This window comes from Pecten maximus, chromosome 2 (assembly GCF_902652985.1).
Source record: "Pecten maximus chromosome 2, xPecMax1.1, whole genome shotgun sequence".
In the NCBI taxonomy this organism is placed as follows: Eukaryota; Metazoa; Mollusca; class Bivalvia; order Pectinida; family Pectinidae; genus Pecten; species Pecten maximus.
The window spans coordinates 48,885,368-48,913,183 of record NC_047016.1 but is presented as its reverse complement, the minus strand read 5'-3'; the positions used below and the strand labels follow the sequence as shown (position 1 = coordinate 48,913,183).

At 36.4% G+C, this 27,816-nt stretch overlaps 1 protein-coding gene across 1 annotated transcript; it reads right to left on the bottom strand.

Moving 5' to 3' along the window:
* Window positions 1-242: 242 nt before the first annotated feature.
* LOC117322343 (programmed cell death 6-interacting protein-like) lies at window positions 243-27,435 on the bottom strand. Its single transcript, XM_033877205.1, is given in 19 exon segments — window positions 243-1,901; window positions 4,201-4,257; window positions 6,284-6,373; window positions 8,461-8,635; window positions 9,484-9,618; window positions 10,586-10,734; window positions 11,134-11,293; window positions 12,681-12,902; window positions 13,746-13,923; window positions 14,220-14,343; window positions 17,674-17,899; window positions 18,627-18,743; window positions 19,923-20,032; window positions 20,410-20,563; window positions 21,973-21,984; window positions 21,986-22,101; window positions 22,457-22,526; window positions 23,168-23,222; window positions 27,205-27,435. Coding segments are annotated over 19 exon segments (2,727 nt in total). The 5' UTR covers window positions 27,408-27,435; the 3' UTR covers window positions 243-1,527.
* Between the last annotated feature and the right edge of the window lie 381 nt (window positions 27,436-27,816).

The following is a 27,816-nucleotide window of genomic DNA, read 5'->3' as shown; positions in this document are numbered from 1 at the left end:
TAGTAACTGTTTATTCTTTTACAGAAAGAATACATAACACTTCTATTAAAAAATACAAAAAAAATACATGTATTTTGAACTATTTGAGAAATGTTATGGACTATTTTAGAAATACTGATTTGGGGAACGTTTCAGGGAGGTTAATGGAACAGCCTCCTATCATTGTATACATGTATGTATATGCAAAAATGCCTAGGTGGGGGTAGGAGGTTCGTAATTCTCCTGAACAGCAATAGATATAGATATATAATAGGTATGGGTTGGATATATACGGTATATATGTTAATCATTATCTGACAACCCAATCACGTTCACTCATATATTGTCAATCAAAATCAAATCCCAGTTACTTCCATATATCTGAAAAATGACTTATAAATAAAAATAATTTCCAATTCCAGTCATAATTATGAATAAAAGAAATTTAAGAATAAATTGTAACCGCCTACTTCCACAATAACATAGCTAGTTCATCCTAGTACACAACTCATAGCACTTACTGACATGCTTCTCATTACTTCATGGGGAAAATATACACAATCTTAAGAAATTAACAATACCTTAATAACATGTACCCATTTTCCTTTTTTTTTTTTAATAGCTTTCATTTCCATACATAAATAGTGGATATAAATATATTTATTGGCAGTTCTTTACTTATCTTCCTCGGAAAGTAAGTTGGGAAATTGGGTACAGGAAATATGCAATATGCGAGATTTATGGGTAAACCGGTGTATCAAGAGTTTAAATAATCACAAAAATCACAAATCCATTGGACTTTTTCATCGTGTTCATTTACAAGTCACAAAATATAGTATGATAAATCTTCAAAGATCATAATGCGTCCTAACTTAGTAGGAAAAATAGTTATTTGTGTATTGATTACCATAATAACGCCACTAAAAGTTTGTATTTGTTTAAGTACAAATCATAAATAGGATGTCTGGTATTTCTCCAGCTCGTTACTATATATAACTGTTAGGTTTGCTAAAATATCCATAACCATCAAAATGTAAAGTGAATTCCATAATTTAGTTATGATAAGCACCATCCTGAACTCATTTGGTATTATCGCCAAATTACATAGTAATAGTAGATTTCTCCCGAGGAGTTCCGAATGGATTATTACATGTTATGGTATCCACAGGTATCGAGGGTTACATTATTGAATAACCTTTTCAAACAACTAGACTTGAATTCAGAAATAAAATCTGAAGCGAGATAAACTACTATAAAGGCAATAGAACTCTTAAAATAGAGCTCTATTGAGAGAAATGATGCAGGGGAGATCTATTGAGAGAAATGATGCAGGGGAGATAACTCCACAGACAATTCTCCTGATCATCTGTAGAGGGCGACCAGTATTCTGTAAGGTGCAAGTCCGAGTCAACCTATCACAAAAAAGCACTAATCTTTTCCTCCTGTGGTGTTTCCATTACTCTAGCAACAGCAGGTCAGGAGTCTGTAGTTAATCAGGCGAGAGTTTCTATAAAGTCAACCTATCACATTGGTACAGGACACTTATCCCTATCTCCACTGGGTGTTCTGGGGGTAGGGCGGCTGGCCAGGTTGTTGGTTAGGGTATCCGGGGTATTGTTGTTGTCCTGGATACTGTTGTTGTTGTTGTTGTTGTGGATACGGTGGCTGTCCTCCAGGAAATTGTTGTTGTTGTCCTGGGTATTGTTGTTGTTGTTGACCTGGGTATTGTTGTTGTTGTTGTCCTGGGTATTGTTGTTGACCTGGGTACTGCTGTTGTTGTCCGGAATACGGAGGGGGTTGATACTGCTGTCCCATATAAGGATTGTAGGGGTTGAAGCCAGAGGGCATGGCAGGCATAGACCTGTTCATGTCTGGTTGTTGTCCACCACCATAAGGGGGCGCATTCCAACCACCAGGCTGATCTGTAAGGGCGACAAAACAAGAGGATCAGACATAGAGCACCCTACCTAGAACTGTATCCTGTACATCTCCTAGACTATCACATAAATCATAGAGATCATTAAAGGGGCCTGTACATCTCCTTGACTATCACATAAATCATAGAGATCATTAAAGGGGTCCGTACATCTCCTAGACTATCACATAAATCATAGCGATCATTAAAGGGGCATGTACATCTCCTAGACGATCATATAAATCATAGAGATCATTAAAGGGGCCTGCACATCTCCTAGACGATCACATAAATCATAGCGATCATTAAAGTGACCTGTACATCTCCTAGACGATCATATAAATCATGGAGATCATTAAAGGGGCATGTACATCTCCTAGACGATCACATAAATCATAGAGATCATTAAAAGGGCCTGTACATCTCCTTGACTATCACATAAATCATAGAGATCATTAAAGGGGCCTGTACATCTCCTAGACTATCACATAAATCATAGCGATCATTAAAGGGGCCCGTACATCTCCTAGACTATCACATAAATCATAGCGATCATTAAAGGGGCCCGTACATCTCCTAGACTATCACATAAATCATAGCGATCATTAAAGGGGCCCGTACATCTCCTAGAGGATCACATAAATCATAGCGATCATTAAAGGGGCATGTACATCTCCTAGACGATCATATAAATCATAGAGATCATTAAAGGGGCATGTACATCTCCTAGACGATCATATAAATCATAGCGATCATTAAAGGGGCCTGCACATCTCCTAGACGATCATATAAATCATAGAGATCATTAAAGGGGCATGTACATCTCCTAGACGATCACATAAATCATAGACATCATTAAAGGGACCTGTACATCTCCTAGACGATCACATAAATCATAGAGATCATTAAAGGGGCCTGTACATCTCCTAGACGATCACATAAATCATAGCGATCATTAAAGGGACATAACTTCTCAGGAAAATACCAAAATGATTAATAAATCTTATTAAAAGTGTATATTAACTATAATAATGGGTTCTGAGATGGTCTCTTGAAATGAAAATATTGATTGACAAATTGATGTCTGGATTATGATATCAGGAATACTATGGGTTACTGAGAATTACACTCTAGTTCACTGTATGGCCCAAATTAGACTTTGGCATATGCTCACTTCTACACTTCAATAAACAGAGGTTAGCCTAGACTTGTTTGATAACCCATAAAAGGTCATATTCTACACTGGGTGTGCTTCACCAAAATCTCAGGGAAAATGCTATTGTTAATAAATCTTATTACATAAAAAATAATAACATTACTTTGAGATATTGCTTGTAACCCTTTCAACCCTTAGAAACTTTAGTGGACTCTGCCATTCTTTTATAATTTGAAGTCCAATATGGTCAGTGGGGGTGAAAGGGTTATTAAGGTAAGCTTTAACAGAGCAAGATTGATTTTTTTTCTTTCCATTTTCAACTACGATGTACTTTGATGCAGTCTTGCTAGCTCATGCCCTGCTGTACTCCTGTGTAAGATCCTGTCCTCTGAACCAGCCTTCCTTTTCAAAATTCTCCAATTTAACTAAAAATGTCCCTGCTCCTATATGCAACAATGTGTGGAAGGGGTAAAAGGTGACCCTTTAACCTTGACCGATGACCACCATAATGAACATGATGTAATGATACCGTAGTGTTAATATAAACCAAATTTTGACTAGCGTAAAGCGAGGGTCTATACGGACGAAATAAAACACCTAGATGGGACTAAATGGGTGTTTTGGGGTAAATAAATGTCCCATTTATCCATATATGTAAGGTAGGTGTTATGTCACACCCGATTTTATTGTATTTGCACCAAATTCTTAGCAACACCAAACGGTGTCAGATAATTCCACGTTTTCATATAGTAGTGCGCTCTGGCCCTACACCAGAGGAAACTCAGGCTCGGACCCGGCAGATGGATATGGGTACCACTTTCTGCCTCCTCATAAAATGGGAATGAAATCCTAGTGTATATGTAGTAACCACTAGATCCCTAGGTGACTGTACATCGAGGGGCCGCGGTGGCCAAGTGGTTAAGCTGTCCCGACACTTTATCACTAGCCCTCCACTTCTGGGTTGCGAGTTTGAAACCTACGTGGCGAAGTTGCCAGGTACTGACCGTAGGTCGGAGGTTTTTCTGCGGGTACTCCGGCTTTCCTCCATCTCAAAAACCTAGCACGTCCTTAAATGACCCTGGCTGTTAATAGGACGTTAAACAAAAAAACCTTAAGAAACCTTAAGAAACCAAACTGTACATCGACTTACTGTAGTTTTGTGATGGAGGTTGGGCGGGAGGTGCTGAAGGACCACTGGGCTGGGTACCTAGTAAAACAAACATGATGTTAGTCAGTAGTATAAACCCAGAATGGTGTAAAAATCTTATCAGTTAACAGTATAAACACAGTATTGTGTAAAAATCTTATCAGTTAACAGTATAAACACAGTATTGTGTAAAAATCTTAAACACATGTACAATCTACATTTACAAAGACAGAGGCATGAAGGGAGGTTTCATATTCTGTGAAAGCTGGTTTTTTTCCCTGGGATAATGTTTTTGCTAATAAAGGTATCTTTAATAAAGTTACCAGTAAATTAAAGTACCTGGTATATTTAATAATTTACTTAAAAAAATGCATTTTTTATTTTCGTTTATTTTCAAACTTTATTTATATCATTTAAATTTGAGCCATGCAAACAACTTTTACAGTTTCTAAAAACAAATATTATGATACAACTATATATCAAAGTCAACAGGTGCGACATTTACTGTTTTTTAACACATCTGATTATTAATTTACAATACAATGAAGAAAGTCTTTTATCATTGTGATGCCTCTTTTTTTAGAGAGGCCATACTACGGCCGTGAAAAATTAAATCCTTGTTTCTCAAGTCAGCCCACACCTATCGTTGACCTGCTGTATGTTGACTATTCAAGAGAGTCAGGAATACGTTTGTTACTGAATCGGTAGCAATTTTAGGGCAGATTTTGTCCAGTTTTCATCTTTTACCGAAATATAAAATATCCTTCCTGCATCAGTGTTTCGGGCCTCATCCTCTTTTTAAATATATTGGGCTGAGAAACAAGGAATTAATTTTAGTGGCCTAACCAGATGTTCTCCAACAAAGAGTGATAACGATCAACTGTAAAAAAGAATAGGGCGTTGTATAGTTTTATTAAATACCAAAAGTTGTTAATTATATCTTTTCAATCTAAAGTGGATAAATAGTTAGTTACATCCCAAAGATACTCTATCCTGTCCTGTATTTGTTATGCGACTAATTATACAGTGCATTCCTTTAACGGGTTTGTACCAGTTGAACCAAATAGGTACGGTATCACATAACGGAACACATCTGAATCTCAAGCAAGTTCCCAAGTTGGCTGCCGTCATTTGCTTCAAACACAAAAACTGATTATTTTTCGTTTTTACAATGTAACTCAATACCTGAATAGTTCTGTCAAGAATAGACATATATAATTCATAAAATTTCATCGCAAAGGGAGAGTCTTCCCTTTTTTAACAACAAGTACTTTTGCATGACAAATGACGAATCACAGTTCGGCCATCTTGGATCCAAGTGGTACGATTGAAAAACCGATCCACGAGAACAGGTTCAGTTCTGCTGGAACAGTGAGTTCCATTAATACGAGTACAGCAGATTTGTACTGTTACAACTGGTACCAATCTGATAAACGAATGCACGGAAAGCTAGGACAATCATGGAAGACCAGGCTGCAGTTGAATATATCATTAAACTTGTAGGATAAAACATGCCATTTCAGAATTTAAAGGAAATCCTGCTGTTTATCAGATATCATTTACACCCGTTCTTTTATCATTTCTATGTCCAGTGAACTGCTATCGAAAGGTTAAACGACAATTTCTCTTTGAATGAAGTTCTAAATTTTAGAGAAAATGTGTGCACCAACCAGTACAATAGGTTATTACTCTGTAAAAAAAAAACCGAAAATTTTAAGTACCTGTGTTTACTGTGGCTAATGGGTAATATTATCACCCTGAATGGGTAAATCTTTTTAATCATACAATTCAAACAAATTCACAACTGATGACGATGGTAACACAAACTACCAGTACATCATTTGAACATGCACTACAAACTTGATGAATGATAAGCAAATCTCACTACTACTAAATATCTAACAATCATTCTCTGGCAATTCGTTCGGCACCAACTGATATCTCAGAAAATGTTCTCCGAAATAAAATCTGTGAAACTGTTGGACATTCCTCTAATATTTTCATTTAACCCTGATGTTGATGGGTATCATCTGGGTCCTTGTTAGTTTAGTGTACACATATAGTAAAAGTAGTCATGTGACCATACCCATGGGTGCTGTGGCCGGCGGCTGTGTCGGGGCTGACGAGAACGAGGGAGGGGGAGGGCGTGGGGGTGGAACTCGACTCGTGGACGTGTCTGATTGGTAAAAAAAGACAGAAAGAAAAACACTAAGTGAAGAGTTATGAGGGAATGATAAGCAAACCAAACAAAACTAAGCAACGCTCTCTCATCTTTACACCTTCTGTTATTAAGTTTTCGATCAAAATTTATTTCTTTTTCTTACTTTATTGTCTGAACATTTTCTGACCACATGTTAGTCAGTAATTATTACAGATATTAAGATACTAAGACTATTTTAAACAAACTTGTCACGGCCAGAGGGTGTAAAGAGGCAAGAGTTTACTGTGAAGCCAAATCTAGACTACATAATGGACGCTGTGAATGTAAGAAAAACAAAATTAGAAAAGAGAAATGAAGCGAAAAAAAAAAAATCATACAAAGATAAACAAATTAAAGGTATGTTCAAAATTATTGAGGAAGAAGACATCATATCTATGGCTATTCATTTCTGGTCATAGAAAAGCTGTGATTTTAAATGTTTCCAAAGCTAAGATGTTGGATGATATTTCAAGTATAACAAGAGTCTGTTAATCTGGCCCCCAAGTCATAAAACATGGCCATTCAATTTTCCCACCTTTACCCTACCAGGTAAATGGTGATTTTGATATGTTACGCGATTTGAGGTATTCAGGATTTGTCTTGGGGGGCAAAAAAAAAAAAAATCTATTATTGTAATATTATGATATTAAGTAAATACAGCTCTACATTCTCACAAAAACACAGGTCTCTATGAGAACAAAATATTAAAATTTTCTTATTTGGATGAAGTGATAAAAAGGAAAATGTATAGAGAAAGTTTTGAGTTCTATAAGGAATAGAATCTAACTCCTGTGTATTTTTAATTTGGAATTCTTGTTCAGTAAAGTCAATGTCAGAAAAAACAACCCTGTTGCGTTCATTTGTGTAAATACATATATCTACAATCCTAACAATGAGAAAAGCTTTGGTAATGACTTCACAGAGATTTGACTGTTTAACGGGTGTTTTGTGAGAACATGCTCTGACTGTTTCTGTCAATATAACTAGCTTCCTTATAATGATGACAGTGATTAAAAGTTATATCTGGCAAAACATTTCACGGCACACCACCGACATCATCCAACATGCAAAACTTTACCTCCATAGGGCCCTACAATACCAGAAGTCTACATCAGACATGTACAGACAAGACAAAGTACAATTGTACAAGATATCATCGGCCCACTGAATTTGTTTCTTCCTCCAGTTTTACAATATTTCGTCTAATAGCTGATTTTTTTTATCAGTCCGAGAGTTGTTACATTTCCTTAAATAACAAAACCAAACTGAGTTTAGATTGTATAGGACTGACAGGGTCAAACTATAAATTTACGCTCGCAATATTTGGAATTTCTGAAACTCCGTATTCTTTCTGGGTAGAGGATCAACTCCAAGTCCAGGTAAGTAAGCATGTACATAAAAAATTAACAGTATTCAAAATTTCATATTAAGGAGAATCTAATTTATTTACAAGCATTCATATATAATACCAAAACTTCTACACGAGTACATGTAAATATCCCTTTGGAAGGATAAAAATATCTCACAAATGAACTGAAATGATAGCTAAAACATTCACACAGTAAGAGAATCAAACATTTTTCCTTTGAGATATATTGGTGATAGAGACATTAAATACAAAAAGCTTGTGCATCAGGGATTTTACGACTGATTCAACTCCACATAATTAAGAATGCCTTTGCTTTCATTGTAATTAGAGAAGTTTTTTTCTGAATAATACAACAAGTTTGATCATAAAACCAGAAACTAACAGTAGGATTTTGAAATGTAAATTACTCAGAAAAAAAGGAATTCAAATTTTAATTGAAAATTAACGCTTGTGATTTAAGTGGAATACATTATATTTTCTAGTTTATCAACTGTGATAATCTACTGCTTGAGGTTAATTGAATCCTACATGCTAGGTTAAATTTATTTTACAAGAAAGGTTTTTTCTAAAATGATTCTTTTAATTTGTCTAAAACTTGTAAATGAATAGTATATACTTCCAGTAAAAAGATGAAAATCTCTACACTCTGATTGGATGATACTTTATCCAATCAGTGTGAAGGACCAAGTCCTACCTGTACTGGTTGGTTGTTGGTAGCTAGGAGCTGCTGGTGCTGCAGCAGAGGGTTGTTTTACTATAGATCTCTGTAAGTCGGCCATTAGTTCGTCTTTCTCTGTTTTCCGTGCAAAACAGAAATCGTGGATCTTGCTTTGGAGTTTCACCAGAAGTGGGGTAAGATCGTTATAAAACTGTGAATGAAAAGCAAAAAAAATATTGACATACCTCCTGATGAAATATGTACTCATTAGCTTGAATTCAGTGGGGTAATGGAAAATGTCAAACTATCTCAAGTACTCGAGATAACTGAGATTATTTTATAAAGAACTTTTAGTGTCAGAGTTAAGCAAGGTCTCTGAATTATCAGAGTTCGAGATTACAAGCTTTATTGTATAAACTTAGTTGTGACATGTTTTCTCATTGGTTGATGTATTTCGTTCATTAATTTAAATTAAACACTTGTTCTGATGATATCATACACAAATGACTAGTTTTTCAGAAAAATATATTGAGCTTTCAACAATCATCCGTGAGTACCTTCTACACAGTCTTTGGTGTTGACTTTTATTAAACATGTTGTTTTCTGTTGGGATATACCAATACATACAACAACACACTTGGAACCGAGATTTTAACAAATGTCTTTTTAGTGAATTTCTTGTGGAAAATTTGAAGTATGCACTATTTAGTCAACATCACAATGATCGTGCAATAAATAAAAACAATCATGTTGCTGTGAATTAGTTAAACATGCTTTGATATAGAAATACTCCTGTTCAGTTTTAAAATTAAATTATAAGGATTCAACTGAATAATAAATTGCTGTATCAATGTATGGACTGAAAGTCATTGTCGACCTTTTACAGAAAACTTCTTTGCAGTTTATTTAGACTGAACTTTCCAATCTATAAATCGACAGACCAATTTATCATCTTTAATTCTTAAATACAAAATATACAACACGTTGTTTCTGAGCATCTTAAGGACATCAACACCATACACAGTAATAAGAGATAAGAAGAATTTCTGTGTTATCAACCTTTGTTCCTTCCTCCAAGTTGCCTTTGAGCTGCATGTACATGTCAAAGCCCGAGGCAAGGTCCTTCAAGAGGGACTCGCGCTGGGCACCACCCTGACTAGACGCCTTCTCGTGACAGAACTGGGTGTTGGCATTCTATAAAACGGGAAAAAACAGCATGAAAACGGTAAGTATCTCACAAGAGCAGATAACTCTGTTTTACAAAAAGACAGAATAGTATAGGGGTACCAATTAAAGATACACAAAAATCTAGAAAACTCAAAAATAAGTTAATTTACGATATTGTTGACATGACTGATTTATCTCATAACAGCACTAACATTTCGTACCCTTTAACAGAATATATATAGAGGTTACAACGAGTGACTGTTGGATTTTATTTCACATGAGTAAGTTATTTTTTAAAAGTTACAAAAGACACAAGCTTTAGCGAGTGTCTTTTGCAACTTTTAAAAAAAAACTTACGAGTGTGAAATAAATTCCATATCCAACAACATGAGTCCTGTGACCTGTTTCTACCACAATAATATCGACTTGAATCAAAGTGAAACGTGGCGAAGTATAATTTCGCCTATGCAAACAAGGATGTATAGTATTGCAACAGCAATACAAAGTCCCCTGCCTGAGCTAGAAGTGCACCTATTCATTTCCCATTTTTTTTGGGAAAATGGTTTTTCGAAAAAAACAAATGTGAGATGCACAACTACATGTTATACTGATCATGTATACCAAGTTTCGTTAAGATCGGAGTAGTACTTTAGGAGGAGTTGTCCGGACAACTATTGCGTGACAGACAGACAGACAGAGGGTAAACCTATAGTCCCCCCGTTTTTCAAACGGCAGGGGACTAATAACGTGTACCGGTGACGTCAGGGACCCGGTGATGTGACGTCATTCGATTATTGATGACGTCAATAACAATTGCAGCTTGTGTGAAATTTCGAATTCTTGACCAATCAAAAGACCGAAGGTCATATACCACTAGTGGTATATAACATATATTATCCAACAGTCGGCACATTTATACAATGGCTTGAGAGTGGAATAGCACGGCGTATTGTGGTAGAACTAAATGTATCCTTCAATTTAGAAGGACACCTACCTGTATTTTGCCCATAAGTAAATCTTGATTTTGGACACTGGTCGTAACCTGCTGACGTAGTGGGCCATAAATCCGGTCCAGTTCCCCCACTGATAACGACTCCTCATTGACAAGGCCGTCCGATGCCATGGCTGCCATGAACTTACCCGCTACAAAAGAATAACGAGGTATTTGAAACAAGAAATATATGCACAATTAAATCTTCCACAGTCTCAATGCTGATGATGATAGCTACCTGCTGGAAAACACAACAGAAGCACTGCTTTACCACCACTGGTATCACATTACTTATCAAAGGACACTTCGATTTAAACTTTGAATGAAGACTGCAACACAAATTAAACACAAGTATATGTACCAAATTTTCTAGGCATTTTTCGCAGCAAACAAAAAAAAGAACTCCATATTGTCAACAGAATCTTTGGCAGTTGTAAAAGTACTGAGTATGCTGGGAAAAACATCACCTCAAATGATCAGGAGTATTCCTATATACTGTGTCAGTAGCACCAGTATAATCTGAATGCCACCTTACTGTCAGCCAGCCTTACTCATATCAAACATAGCATCCTTTATTTCGGCCTCCATGACATCACGTTCGGCCTTCATAGTCTCCACTTCTTCCATCATCTGTCTCAGACTCTGGACTGCCTGGCTACTCTGCTGACCACTCCCTGCTCCAGACGAAGGAATCGACTTCTCAAGCTCAGCCTGTAATGTACATATATATATAACAATGAACCTTTCTTTCACAGCATGATGAGAATTGTTCTGGGAATTCCTTTATCATAAAGACAAATAATTTGATTACAAAAGTAAAATATCCATAAAACGACCATACAACGTGGTGGTTTGAAGAGTACACTAATGGTCTCCCTTCGGTTTATATAGAGAGTTCATTTAAGGATTAAACTGTCTTTTTTTGGTGTCTATGGTCGATATAGATGCCAGAGCTTTGCAAACAAACGTCATATTGTGCGTGTGCGCTAGCACAATATGACACGTTTGTTTGCAAAGCTCTGGCATCTATATCGACCATAGACACCAAAAAAGACAGTTTAATGCTTATATTTACATTCTAGACATATTCGTTTTGTTAATTTTGAAAATTAAAATTGAGTTAGCATAAAAAATACCAATATTCAGCGATTTCGTCAATGGGGTTCGACAAATAGAACAGCCTATTTTTACAAAATTCAACTGTCACGTTTAGATTGGCAAACAAAAAAGTGCATTGAAATAATACGAAAAAAACACAGTCTGTTCTTTTTTTTTTATTATTTGTGTAACAATATTGTATGAAATGTCTTTTTGATACTTTTTAATTAACATAAAAAACGATTTACGTTAGTTACAAGTAGTTCCGGTGGGTGAATATATTCATGCGCGGCATGGATTGATGTCATGTTTTGGGTGTCAATTATGGTCACATAGACTGCAAATCTTTTTACTTAGTTTATATTGTGGCTTTGCCACCAAAATGTAAATATACAGTAATGGTCTATCATTAGGTTAGAGAGTATGGTGGTTTAGAGTACTGATGGTTTAACTTTGGTTTAGAGAGTATAGTGATTTAGAGATTATAGTGATTTAGAGAGAATAGTGATGTCTTTACCTGTGGTTTAGAGAGTACACTAACAATCTCCCTTTGGTTTAGACTAGAGTAAAGAGGTTTAGAGAGTACACTGAAAATCTCCCTTTGGTTTAGAGAACTCATGCAGTAATGGTCTATCATTAGTTTATAGAGTATTGTAGTTTAGAGATTATAGTGATGGCCTTTACCTGTGGTTTAGAGAGTATGGTGGTTTAGAGATTATAGTGATTGCCTTTACCTGTGGTTTAGAGAGTATGGTGGTTTAGAGATTATAGTAATGGCCTTTATATGTGGTTTAGAGAGTATGGTGGTTTTGAGATTACAGTAATGGCCTTTATCTGTGGTTTAGAGATTATAGTGATGGCCTTTATATGTGGTTTAGAGAGTATGGTGGTTTAGAGATTATAGTGATGGCCTTTACCTGTGGTTTAGAGAGTATGGTGGTTTCGAGATTACAGTAATGGCCTTTACCTGTGGTTTAGAGATTATAGTGATGGCCTTTACCTGTGGTTTGGAGAGTAAAGCAATGGCCTCTTTGTGTTTGGAATATTTCTCCTGTACTATACGATCAGCTCCAATGGCGGCGTCCAGGATGCTCTTGTATTTGGCACACTCTTCCTTTAATGTGTTTGTCAGTTTGTCAGATGGCGTCCGAGACCACTTTTCCTTAAACTGTTCACGTAGTTTCTTGTCCGACGATTCTTCTTCTTCCAATTCCCGTGTAGCCTATCAAGAAGAAAATGAAACAGATTTTGTGATTGGAAAGAAAAAGTGTAACAAAGATAATCTTGACTGTGAGAGATAAAACCAGTAGTTTCCTCAGATAAATGTAACAGTTATTGTGATTGGTCTAAAACTCATGTGCTGAGAGATAAAACCTCTAGTTTCTTCAGATAAATGTAACAGTTATTGTGATTGGTCTAAAACTCATGTGCTGAGAGATAAAACCTCTAAAATTGTGATTGGTCTAAAACTCATGTGCTGCCTACAAAGAAGGGCAACAGCTTTTGTGATTGGTCAAAACTTCCTACTGGCCAAGTAAGACCTGACAGCTGGTCAACATAGCCAGTAACATTAATAACATACCTGTGAAACCTTCTGCAATATTCTCGTGTTTAGGAAGGTTTTACCTCATCCAGGATTTATGGAATATTTATCTTTTTATTTTGTCCGGAATTTCTCAGTTTAGATAAAAGATGAGTTAGAGTGAATTAATTGTCTTATTCCTCATCCAAGATTTCCTGGTTACATTGTAAAAATTTGAGAAGGTTTATCATTTTACTTTTCCCAGAATTTCTTGGTTTGACTATGAAATGAACTTGGGTGAATTTATTATCTTTCCTCGTCCAGGATTTCCCGGTTACATTGAAAGAATTCAAAAAGGTTTATCATTTTACTTTTCCCTTGAATTTCTTGACTCTGAGACGAGTTTGGGTGAATTTGGTATCTTATACCTCATCCCAGATTTCCTGGTTACATTGTAAGAATTCGAGAAGGTTTATCATTTCACTTTTCCCAGAATCCCTTTTCTTGGCTCTGAGACGATTTTGGGTGAATTTAGTATCTTACCTCATCCAGGATTTCCCGGTTACGCTGTAAAAGTTCAGGAAGATCCCTCATCAACTTGTCAATATACTGCATGCCTCCCTCATTTTTAATCTGAGCAGCCTTGTCCAGCACAGACTGTGGAACCTTGTTACCAGATAAGTCCTCAATAGCAGCAGGCAGGTTTAAGGATGCTAGAACACTGTTGAATAAACAATACCAAGAGTAAAATGTGAAACATGTATTTCCTAACTTTTTAAAACAATACAACCCCTGATTTTACCACTACTTTTCACAGAAACAATGTCTATTTGATAGACAATTATATGCAATTACGTTTGATTATATACTTGACATCTCTCCCTATTTAAGGGTAAGTCTAAAAATGTACTTTTCTGACACATGAAGCACGAAAATCTCTGTCATGGAAAGTCCAGGAAGTTGACAAGCAAGTATTTATCTAATACAACAACAACAGTTACTGATGACCAGCCCTACCTGTTCATGAGCTGTGTGCTTTCTCTTAACCTGCCAATCTCAGCATTGACGATAAGTCCCTTCCTGTTGTCAAACGCTGTCATTGCCTCAAACACGGGGATGGGTACCAGTTTGCTAAACAGATCTGTTGGTAGGAGATTAATAAAAGTCATCGACCACAAACTAAAAACAGGCTGTACGTCTTAATGTCATCGACCACAAACTCAAACAGACTGTACGTCTTAATGTCATCGACCACAAACTCAAACAGACTGTACGTCTCAATGTCATCGACCACAAATTAAACAGGCTGTACGTCTCAATGTCATCAACCACAAACTCAAACAGACTGTACGTCTCAATGTCATCGACCACAAACTCAAACAGACTGTACGTCTCAATGTCATCGACCACAAATTAAACAGGCTGTACGTCTCAATGTCATCGACCACAAACTCAAACAGGCTGTACGTCTGGCTGTGTATATTAAAGCCATCATCTACACACTTCACAGATAGAAAATGTTTTACAACTAACTTATATTGACAAGGCGAGGGAAACCCTCCCTATCATTTCAGTACAGGATATAGACATCAGGGTTTTCCCAGGGTTCTCCGTTTTTTCCCCGCAGTAAGACCTGACACATGCTTCAATTCAGACCAACAAGCTTTGATCAATATAAGTATATTACTTGTTTCGCGATTGTTTTAAAATAAATAAAGTCGACATTTTATTTAGACATCAGTTATTAAGATTTTGTTATATTAACCCCTCATACATGTACAGTTCATTCATTTGTGTTTTGGGAAAACTTTACTAATACGTGATGACCAATCAGAAAAGGGCAAAACTATTAAATTATATAACGAGACAATTTGACAAATTACAGTACCCCATTGTGAAATTATATGTCAAAAATTAACTTACGTTTTAATGTTGGCCATAGGTCAAAATTGAGGTCAAAGTGACCTACTTTTGGTATATGACCTAGGTGAATCTGTACCTCGAGTATTGATTACAGTGGCAAGAATATATTTCCTTAAGTTTCAATGGGAAACGAATACCAATATGTGACTTTTAGAATTACTGTAAATATTCGGGTATAGTGCGCACTCACGTATAGTGCGCAGGTACGTTTTTGAGGTTCATTTTCAAAAAAAAAAAAAAAAAAAAATTCAATTTTCAACTGAGCGGTAGATGAATTCTTAAGCATAAGATGATAGGAATTTGTAACTTATGAAAGCTTATTTACAATGTACCACATTTAATTGGAATCACCGGTCAGATTTGACACATTAGATTGACAGGTTGTTTACATTATACCGCCACAGGCCTAGTCAGCTTGCAAATTGTAGCGGCCCCATCTACGCTGTTGTACCAACAAAATAATTAATCCTACCCTCAATTACCTTGTGTTTTTCACGCAGGTATGATCTCTTGTTGTATCTGTCCACGAACATACAAAGCTAATTAAGCTCAATTATAACAAGATTGACTAGTAAGCTGACTGCTACGTAATGTAACACAGGCCGCCATTTTGTATACAGTACGGAAACAGGTCTGCAGTCGTCGTGCTGGTCACAACTTTTATATCAATGAATTAACATGTGTAAAGGATAAATCTACAGTGCAGACGATAAATAAGAGTACCCCGGTAGTTTTCACAGTCATATCGTATTTTATATGGCCAGTTGGTCAGTGACTGCCGCATGAGATCAAGGCATTAGTGTTACCCGTGCTAATTGCGCATGCGTGCTGTTACAGCTTCCGTAAATAAACAAGTTGAACGTTATCAGTTTCTGGCAACATTCTGGATTTATAAGGTGATTAGTTTAGAAGTATAAAATTACTAAGTACTGCTATATCATTTCAAGTTTTGTTTGATGTTAATTGAGATGTTATACATCGTTTTGGACCTGAATACGGGAACATGCTCAAGTGAGATCGTATGTGTACGGAACATGTGGCTCACGATCGACTTAGATAAATCCACGTAATTGCTGATAAATACACAATTTCAAGGAATTAAACATTAAAATAACTATTCATTTCTTTGATTATTTGTTAACTATTACTTTCTTAATGCTTTATATATGTTATATACAGTGGACCCGCGATAATCCGGACGCCGATAGTCCGGAAAACTCACAGTCCGGACGGAAATGCACGGGAACGGATTTCCGTAACGTTATTTGTACTCACCAGTCCGGAAATTCGGATTCCGATTCCGGAAGCCCATTTTGGGAACGGAACGTACTTTTCATTAGTAAATTTACCTCAATAATCCGGACGATTTTTTTCACCGCGAGGAGAAAAAAATGTCGGGGCAAGTCACCCGTGTCGACAGCTGTACAGACTATCGCTTGACACTGTGCGTAGTCATAGCGACTGCTGCCAGGTCATAGCCCCGGGTGTTTACCTGTATTACAATGTACATGTGTAGCTTTTGTTTTACGACCTATATGTTACAGAATTTATGCACAAACATACAGTACGTGATACGATAATTAATCAATCTCAAATACATGTAATAAATTTATGATCGGTAATTAACATCATTATCACTTTTATTGGGTAAACACGGATATCGGCTTTGGAACACCGCCGTTACGTGAAACGACGACTCATTGAAAGATGCATGTTATTAATTACATACACATTTACGTATTAAGCAGTGATCACAAGAACTGGGTTGATTACACACAAATGAGTCAATAGTCGTCTGATACTTAACTAAGCGTCACATGGTTAAGTGAATAATTATCGGACATCTTGGGTAGTTCTCGCTGGTGTCGCGTACTTTTAAATAGATAGCTTGGGGTTTCTGGTACGTAAAAATCATAAAAAAACATGGACTGACGGTAAGTTGTAAAATCCGGGTATTTTATTTAAGGTATTTAACGTTTGTAATTTCTACTTGTTTGTGAACCTCCGGGGCGTGACACATGTGTGTTGTTTGTAGGTCACATATGCCCGCTATAAATAAAACAACTTTCACTTTACATGTTCTTTTAAAAACATAGTTTATTTTTTACTTTCTACAAAAAAAAAACAAGAACCATATCAGAAACATAAGTATATTTATTGTTAAAAAGTCTGACAATTAGACGTGTTTATGAAACGTCCCGGATTGTATATAATCAAGGGAGATAACTCTTACACGACACTTTTTTTGACCTGGTACATGAAATTCGGTAGTCCGGAAAACTCGTAATCCGGACGGTTTGGACTGGGAAAGAAGGTGTTCGGATTATCGAGGGTCCACTGTATATATATATAAGTATTAAATCAATCCTGCTGTGAAAGGAAACGATCACAAATCTCAGTCAAATCACATTCATTCTGACTGGGAAAAGGCTTGTACTTGCGTATAGTGCGCAGTGGTCTTTTTCACTTGTCAATTTTTGAAAAAAAGTGCGCACTATACGTGAATATTTACGGTACTAAAATGGTAGAATTAAATGTTCAGACTTACCGGTAAATCTTTCACTCATTGGTTTATTTGTGAAGGGGCTAGGTTTTGCAATGGCTGCCTTGCCGATGCTGGGCAAGGCTTTCACGTCCGGTATTTTGTCATGATAAATAAAATCATTGTCTTTCTTGGCTGCCTGCAGGTCTCGATTGACGCGAGCCAGCTCATTCTTAAAGCAGAACACACTCCCTCCTCTCGTCTGGGACGCACATAACAGTTCATTAGCATGCTGTGAACAGAAAAAATCGTAAAAACATTTAGTAACAAGGACAGAAAGTAGTGTTCCGACAGAAACAATAACTTTTTATAAAATGTTTTTATTACAAATTATCATAATCACTGGATACCAGGCTGATTATAAGACAGTTTTTTATATAAAAATCAACTTGAATATCACACTGACCACTAGTGTTGTTTCGATTAATTGATTTATCTAATGATTCAGTCCTTTGGTCTCTGACTACGACTTATCTATCACGATTTTCTGTTACTGATCATGTTTTCACTAAATAACACTGAAAGTTATCGAGATTTACAGCAGACTTGGAAAATGAATTTGAGATATATCCACTACTCTCGTTATTAACTGACCATCAGTCACTGCTTATTTACACAGACCATCGGTCACTGCTTATTTACACAGACCATCGGTCACTCTTTATTTACACTGACCATCGGTCACTCTTTATTTACACTGACCATCGGTCACTCCTTATTTACACTGACCATCAGTCACTCCTTATTTACACTGACCATCGGTCACTCTTTATTTACACTGACCATCGGTCACTCTTTATTTACACTGACCATTGGTCAATCTTTATTTACACTGACCATCGGTCACTCCTTATTAACACTGACCATCAGTCACTCTTCATCAGTCAATCTTCATTTACACTGACCATCGGTCACTCTTCATTTACACTGACCATCGGTCACTCTTTATTTACACTGACCTGAAGCCTGCTGATCTGTTCACCGTAACATTTCTTCTCGGCTGCCACACAGCTCTGGTAATACTCAGCCATCCCGTGGAAGGCTGCTTGCTTCATCACCGTTGTGGCTATCCAATCCTACAAACCCCACAAAGATAATTTTGTATAATACAGCTTATAATGAGAAACTGTATGAACTGTTTAATCAATATTGAAGTTTAAATCTCCAAAATGTTAAACACAGTGCCAAGGGTTGTTTATTTTCACTCTAGTTCATCATCAAAATTATGTTGAAAAGACAATTAACAATGAACAGAGTCTGAGTGGTCTAAATCAGAGCTATACTGAAATAATAGCTTATATAAAGCACAGATGATTTCTCATTTAAAAAAATTTGAGTAATCATTTCCCTTTCCAAGTAAACTATAGTAGCATTGACATAGACAACTGAAAGTAATCTATTGGTAACTAAAATGTCACACATCAAGTACACATAAAGCATACAAACATCTTTTACATACACAACCTGCCTGTAGGAATCACCAAACCAATTCCAAATTATATCTGGGAGTTTTTTTAGTTAGATCATTGAATTCCACACCCAGCTGAATGTTGCCTAGCTTAACAGTCGTTCTACCATGTTTGCTATGCAACGCCAGTTTTGATTGGTTTAAAACCATGTATTATTTTCCAATAATACACGCTCGTGCCAATAATACACGCTCGTGAGTCAGGGCTGTTACAATTTTATATATCTAAAATTCACCCGTTTCATAAAAGGCTACTGTAGTCGAGTGGGTTAATGGGTTAGTCTTTCAATAAATGTTTATCACGACGCCAGTTCGAATCCTACGGAGGCCCCGCCCCCCCCCCCCCCCCCCCCCCCCCCCTTTTTTTTTTTTTTTTTTTTTTGAATTTTCAAAATCAATGCCATATGATAGATGCTTTTGATCGTAGTACTGTATTGCCTGTATATTTCATCAACAAATAATGCAATACTCAAGAAATAAATTACAAGGTTTTCTCGTGGTTTCTTTGCTGTATTTTCTATTAGAAAGAGGTCGATCTCAGAACTAAACAGTACATGGTAGAATAGAAATAATCAACTTTGACTCGTGTATTGTTCCAGGATATACAACTCGGACTCGGATATTTTGCAATTTTAATTAATAACTCAGGCCTGCGGCCTTCGTTATTAATTTAATTGCAAAATATCCTCGTCCTCATTGTAAATCCTGCAACAATACACGAATCATCGTTAATTATTTCTTAAGTAATGCTATCTAGTTATGTGATGGGGGAAGGGAGATAACTCACCTTGGGCCACAACTCTCTAAGAGAGTTTAGTTGCATGAGCTTCATGGCATCAGCAAAAAGGTCGGACAGCTGGAAAGCTATCTTAGCCACCATAGATTCCTTCATCTTGTCTAAAAGCAAAAACAATAATGACTCGAAAAACATTTACATTGATCATTTAAACAGAAAATGTAAGCCAAGAACACGAGAATTTTGTGAGTCAAAATACTGCAACTGTAGGAAATATCAGTCACAACATACTGCTTGGCTAGAGAGAACTTGTCTATAGCCTGATTGGTTGTGTGATCAAGACTAGGAAGCCAGAGGTCATAGGGTTGATCCCTAGCAGGGTCTTCAAATTAAAGCATGAGCCCAAGACTGGTATGCAGAGTCCCAAAAATCATTGGAATGAACTTCCTGAAAATAATTGGGGTACTTTTTAATTTTCTTGCCTTCAAAAGACACCAGAGGTGGCTTGACCATGTACAATAGGTTTGAGATGACTCACCAGAAGCTGCTTTCCTGTAGATAGCCTCCTGAGCCTGGGCCAACATAAGGGCTACCAAGGCATTGAGTGTGTCCGGATTCAGGTCTGGGGTTGGATCCTGTTGGACATGGGACAACACTACGTCCTTCATGTGACCATATATTCCAGCCGCTTGCTACAAGGTCAAGGTCATACAAGTTCAAAGTCAAAAAACATTTTGGGTCAAGGTTAGACCACAATGAGTAAAGGTCCAACAACATACCTCAACTAGCAATACTCAAATTTTACTCCATTTGGGATTTCAAATAATTTTGATATTTTATGAATTTTTGAGAAATGTCACTCAAGAATAATTTAACAATAGATTTAGAATTGGCAATCCAACACTCCTACTGCAAGACGTTTTGTACCCAGTGAACTATGTTGGCTACAATGGATTTACTTATATTGTAACATGTTAAATAATTATATGGGACACTCAATACATCATCAACAGCTTGTTCTTAAAGTAGAAATTCAAGAGTAGAGCGTTTAAATTAGAGACTTTCACTCTGTAGTTCTACGGATACTAACACTTCTTAATTAAGGAGTTATAGAAATTGCAGTATCGAAATTTTGAGGTTAGATAATTAGAGATTCTTACTCCATAACAGGTTAAATAAATAAACAGGATTGCTCAAAAGCACCTCAAAACAGCTGTTTCTTATTTCTGACATCTATCATCATCATATTGAAACAATTTAGATTTTAAAAAATTCTACTGCATTCTTTAGTGGCGTTTGTAATGAAAAGTAATAATCAGGATTATAGAGGAACTCATGGGGCTATGTTCACTTTCACTTTTTGACTCCATGGTGTCAAATGACTGACTGACTAATCGCTAAGATGTCATAAAGGATACATGTACAGTAACCCCTTTTTTTGTGACGTCATGAGTACAGAAGGAACAAGGATGGATAGTATTGCAACAGCAATACAAAGTCCCCTGCCTGAGCTAGAAGTGCACCTATTCATTTCCCATTTAAAAAAAAAGAAGAAAGGTTTTTCGAAAAAAACCAAATGTGGGATGCACAACTACACGTTATACTGATCATGTATACCAAGTTTCGTTAAGATCGGAGTAGTACTTTAGGAGGAGTTGTCCGGACAACTATTGCGTGACAGACAGACAGACAGACGGACGGAGGGTAAACCTATAGTCCCCCTGTTTTTCAAACGGCAGGGGACTAATTAATGGTATGGTGACCCAGTGATCCATTAAAAATTTTCATGTACGTAAAAATGTGTAAAAAAATTATCTTCCTGTTTTATGCACAAGATGGCAATGACCGAGCCTTCGACTTTCGCCATGACATATTCTAGAGGTGTATACGTAGATAGCAAATGTGAACGTAACCCCTGGAGTATTGAGTATGTAGTGCACGTGGAACAGAAGATATCAGGAATTCTTCAGATATTTCTAAATAATCAAGAAGTATTGATGATCTACCCGAATTGTAGAATATTCAATGCATTATTTCTAACTACTTAAGATTTTGTTTGTTCAAAATGCGATCAACACAACTATTTTAATATCTGTCTTACCTGGAAGTACTTTGGCCGAGGTTTTGAGGCCCTCATCACTATCATGGTTCTGTACTTCTGCGATCTGCGTCTGTAGAGCTGCGATGTTGAATAACATACACACCTTCTCGTAACTGCCTGACGCTATAGCTATAATAGAAAATTCAAGAATAATTTTATATGTATAGTTCTCACTTCAAAATTTTGAAAATTCCAATTTCAATATTTAAAGAAAAGAACCAATTATACAACTTAAAATTAAAATTATTTTTTATTATTGATGACAAGATTTAATTTCATTGATGTATGTTTTTATGAAGAACAGACCAGAAAATTTTATATATGATTTTAGTTATTCGGCCCAATGCTTGTTTGACAGATTTAGAGAAATCATCACCAAAGCTTTGGCTGTTTTTTTCCTCTCCAGACTCTCTATAATTGTAATTATTTGTTGGCAACTGAGATACAAAACATCATGTACTTTTATCTAGGTGGTATATCATACCCAAAATTCTTTTCCCTGAAAACAAGGATTCCTTGTCGAAAGCATCCCTCCATTTGAACTGGACTCTGATCTGTAATCAAAATTAACAACAAAATATATATCGAGGGCAGAGGAGGAGCTTATCTGAGGATAAATACGATACTAAGCTTTTACACTAGGTGAGGGGCTGATGTGAAGATAAATTTTACACTAGGGAAGGGAGCTTATTGGAGGACAAATACAGTACTAAACTTATACACTAGGGGAGGGAGCTTACTGGAGGATAAATATCGTACTAAACTTTAACACTATGGAAGGGGGCTTATATGAGGATCAATATGGTATACGTACTGGACTGTTACGATAGGGGAACAGGCTTATTTGAGGATAATATATGGAACTAGACTTTTACACAAGGGGAGCTCGAGGGGGCTTATTTGAAGATAATATGGTACTATAGACTGTTACACAAGGGGAGGGGAATATTTGAGGATCAATGCAGTACAGAAGATAAAGCAGATCCCTTTATGATCATCACAACAGTTTCATACATTTCTTCTCATATAAAATTTAGGATATATTACATTTAAACTTTTTATGATAGGAATGTCAGCAAAAAGCTCCATTCAAACATATCTGATGAATGCATGATGCACACCTTGGAGTTCAAAACTGATATGTTTTACAGGACTGTATTTAACAAATACAGTTGTTCCCGGTCATGTATGTTACCTGGTTTTCTGCGATGGGTAATTTATCTTCTATAGCAACAAGCTGATCATAATACCTGTAAGATATAGAACATATATATTAATATACATTTTCATTCTGGTGTTGGCAAAAAGCATTGTATACTTGCTGAAATATTCTTCACGAATTTAAGTATCTAGATATAATGCCTGAAGCTAAGGATGGCAATCAGGGGAAATGTTTTTACCAGAGTTCTGGTATAAATACAATGATACCAATGGGAACAGATTCCAGTCTATATATGATTTCATTTCAAAATATTTTCTTCAATCAAACATTTGAATTAATTTACATACAATATTTCATAATAGAGATAGAATTTAGATATAAAAATGGATTGGACAACAGGCTAAGCCTATACAGGTCCTTTCCGTACTTCCGTTATCATAAATATTATAAATAATCTTAGTGATATAGTTGTATTTCTAATACATGTAAAGATATATATACATGTATATATTATATGTATATATGTTTATTATCAGTTAATGGAGGAAAAGAAAGATCATAATTGAGAGGAAAGTTTTACTTTACAGTAGAGAAGATAATGTATTGAAGAGAAAGTATAACAGAGAAGAGAAAAGGTCAATAACACAAATATAGAAAATGAAAAATAGATATAATAGTAAATAATAGAGATGTCTATATGATAGTAATACCAAAATTTTAATTCTATAACCAGATTTTTGCAAACTTTTATATTTTGTCATACATTTTCAAATTTTTAATGTACCGGTACCTTATAATCATATATTCTGATATTTTAAAGATGCTCTTCAAACTGCAGATTCAACTTTTTGAAATGTCTCAAACAAACAAGCTATTTAGACAATTTTGTGTATCACAGTTCTCCATCAGATGTAGATCAAAGGTCAAAATATGTCAGAGTGACCTACTTGTGGTACATGATTGGTTTGGTTTATTTTGTTTAACGTCCTATTAACAATTTAACAGCTAAGGTCATTTAAGGACGGCCTCCTGTGCGTGCGACATGCATGTGTGTGGTGAGTGCATATGTGTGTTTTGGGAGGCTATCTACGGTATGTTCGTGTTAAGTCTCCTTGTGATAGGCCGGAACTTTTGCCGATTTATAGTGCTACCTCACTGAAGCATACTGCCGAAGACACCCAGCAGCACACTCCACCCGATCACATTATACTGACAACGGGCGAACCAGTCGTTCCACTCCAAATATGCTGAGCGCTAAGCAGGAGTAGCAACTACCATTTATAATGACTCTGGTATGTCTCGGCCAGGGGACAGAACCCAAAGCCTTCCTCACAGGGGCAAACGCTCAACTGAAGACCAAAAGTGAGGCATTGTCAAGGGAGACATTAGGAAGAAGAAAGTTGTTAAGAAAGAAGAGAAAAGATAAGATCCCAAGTTTAGTCGCCTCTTACGATCATGCAATTGGGGGCAGCAGGTACAATTCTTACGCCCTACCTGTTGGGTTAGAGCGAGGGAGAGAGAATGTGGTCCAAACTAGTGAAATGATATTTTACAATAATTCAAATTTGGAAAGTATCGACAGGGCAGGTGGTACATGATGCACTATGTTACCTAGGTGACACATGCCCCAATTATAAGTTCCATTGACAAGTATTCTATTAGGTAGAGCCCAGACAAGCTTAGTGTGGAAGGATAGACAGAAGGACAAACGGAAGGACAAATGGACAGAACACAATCATCGACCCCCAAGTTCCTATGTGGGTGAAGATGCATGTCGGGGACGCAAAAACTTGCAATCAGTTTATATCTGTAACATGTGAATATCTTAAAATTATTGATCAACAAATGATAAACAGAACAGGTTCAATATACAAAAAGTACCGTACCCCTGTGTATTTGTTTGTTTTTGTTTAACGTCCTATTAACAGCCAGGGTCATTTAAGGATGTGCCAGGTTTTGGAGGTGGAGGAAAGCCGGAGTACCCGGAGAAAAACCACCGGCCTACAGTCAGTACCTGGCAACTGCCCCACGTAGGTTTCGAACTCGCAACCCAGAGGTGGAGGGCTAGTGATAAAGTGTCGGGACACCTTAACCACTCGGCCACCGCGGCCCACCCCTGTGTATAAAAATATCTACAGAAGACTCTCAGTAGTGTGACAGCTAGTCTGGTGGTATGCATGCTTAATACACAGGGGCCTGACACATTCATATATGACCCAGAATGAAATATTAACTCCAGGGTCTGTCTCCCGGATTACTCAATACAATATGCAAACCCCTAATAAGTGGGATGGACCCTGGGGTTGATAATTCATTCTAGGTCATATACCTGGTATACGTATAGGAACATGTCAAGTCTGTGCATGTGGGTCAAAGGATATTCAGACAGTGACTACACAAGCAATGTGTAAGAGTGTGTATCTGCCCCAGGTGGTATAGCTAGGGTTAGGGGATTGTCTAACAATTGACAATCTTATTATAGCTAACTAGCAACTTTCTGTTTGCTTTTACAGAGTAAGGAATCAAAAATACCCCTAAAACATATGTGAAGAAATTATTTAATATCCAACACACATTAAATAAAGTTTTCTATATATATAAACAATAGAGTTAATACCATTGATACACTAAGTAACTCTATCTTGGTTTAACACATTTCATCCACTCAGGAATTTAAAATCTACTTATCAAAAGTGCATAGTGTCAATCATGGTCTGTCATCCGGTGGTAATATGCTGTTCGGTACATGTACAGGAGCTATATCCTTACTAGACTATATATATATATTTATCCTGCAACTGCCACCACATTGTCGGAATACACCCACCGTATATATTTTTGCTGTATACGACAGTGACGGAAAACAGCTGTATTTTGGAATCTTAGCACGTGCGTCAGTTCGACTGACCTACTTCAAAGTGAAACTACGTTTAAAAGGCGAATATATTTCTGTCATTTTTGACACCGTTTCACTTCAAAATAATTATTTTTGATGATTATTTTGATGTATGTTGCAGGATAAATAGAATACATGGTCAGTGTCTTAAAATATAAGCTGTATTTTTGGCTCGGGACAGAAAGACAAAAGTGGCTCGCCAAGGCTCGACACTTTTGTCTTTCTTTACCCTCGCCAAAATACAGCTTATATTTTAAGACACTGACCATGTATTCTCTATATATATAGGGTCTAGTAAGTAATAACGACGGTATAAACTAATATATGTACTGGATCCTAACAAACAAATGTTGGATGCGTATATAATATAACTAAAAATAGATATATGTCAAGTAGTAATAACGACAGTACAGACAAGTAAATTAAATCTCTATTTAAAGTAGGCCATGGTAATGTTATTTTTTTATGAGCTATATCAATACCATAATTTGTTTAAATACACTGTCAAATATCTCTACATATTTTGATTTGCCTTTTATATCTATAGTACAGAAACTGATAAAACATATTATTATTATGTATTGCATCACAGGACGGGCATATTAAGCCACCAAGTTCAACATTATAACACCCTCTGTTTCTTCAAACATTTAAAATTTGGTGTCGTTACAAAATTGGTCTATAAGCATAAGAATATCAGGATTCTGTATATCTGGCTAGATAATTATTTCTTTATGTAAACTGTAAACACAGAATCATATTACCGGGGAATCTATGGAATGCAAGGGGACATTTTCTATACCTCATTGTATAATGCAATGAAAAGTGACATTCACTGTATAATTATTGTTGAAATAAAGGATATTTCTGCAAATTCCAAAATGGCAAAGCCGTAAGGGATGACAGTCATATGATCATGACAGTATGTGCTTTAATAACCACTTGGAGGGGCCGACTTGAGGGTAATATGTAGTTCTATCTGTTTACACAGGTGGGGACTGGTTTCAGTATATTATGCTAACAGGATAGTCTTTTTAAATTACAAGCACGATTCAAACTTAAACAAACTGTAAGAGGTATATCTTATGTGCCTAGTCATTCTATACAAGACTGACATGTTTACTTTGCCATACAGAAAAATCACTATCACCTGTGACGGTATCCATCGACTTACCGGTAGAGGACTTCCAGCGCTGATTCATGTTTGTCCACTGATTTCGATATCATTAAATTTCGTAATTTGCTAAATTCATTTAGCGCTTGGTTATAATCATCTGGATCTGCTTTGGTGAAAGTGTTCTGAATAAATGTCCTCAATGGTTTAACAAGTTCCACTTCCTGAGTCTGCTTCAGTGGGACAGCTAGGAACACCGCCATCTTGAAAATGAACTGTTTGGTCACATGGTTGTCTTTCTATAAATAGATCCAAATGACGTATTTTATGAATCAGCCTCACATTTTCACTGGTCAGCGTCACGAAGTAATTTCACATAGCTAATATTGGACCTCGGGGTTCACACCTATCGGCTTAGCCCAGCATTATGACAGGGATTTAGGATCGTCCCTGATTATGACCGGTATCATTTTGATTAATCTCAATGCATACTGTAAGATTTAAAGAATATACACATAAATAGGATCAATTAATGTACAAAATAGAAAACACTACGTAGATATCTAACATACACTGGTCAAATAAAATGTAGATCTACTAGCATTTAGTACTGGATTTGGAATGCAGAGAAAAAAATAATTGAATACATTTTTTCCGTTTTGAATAATAAAT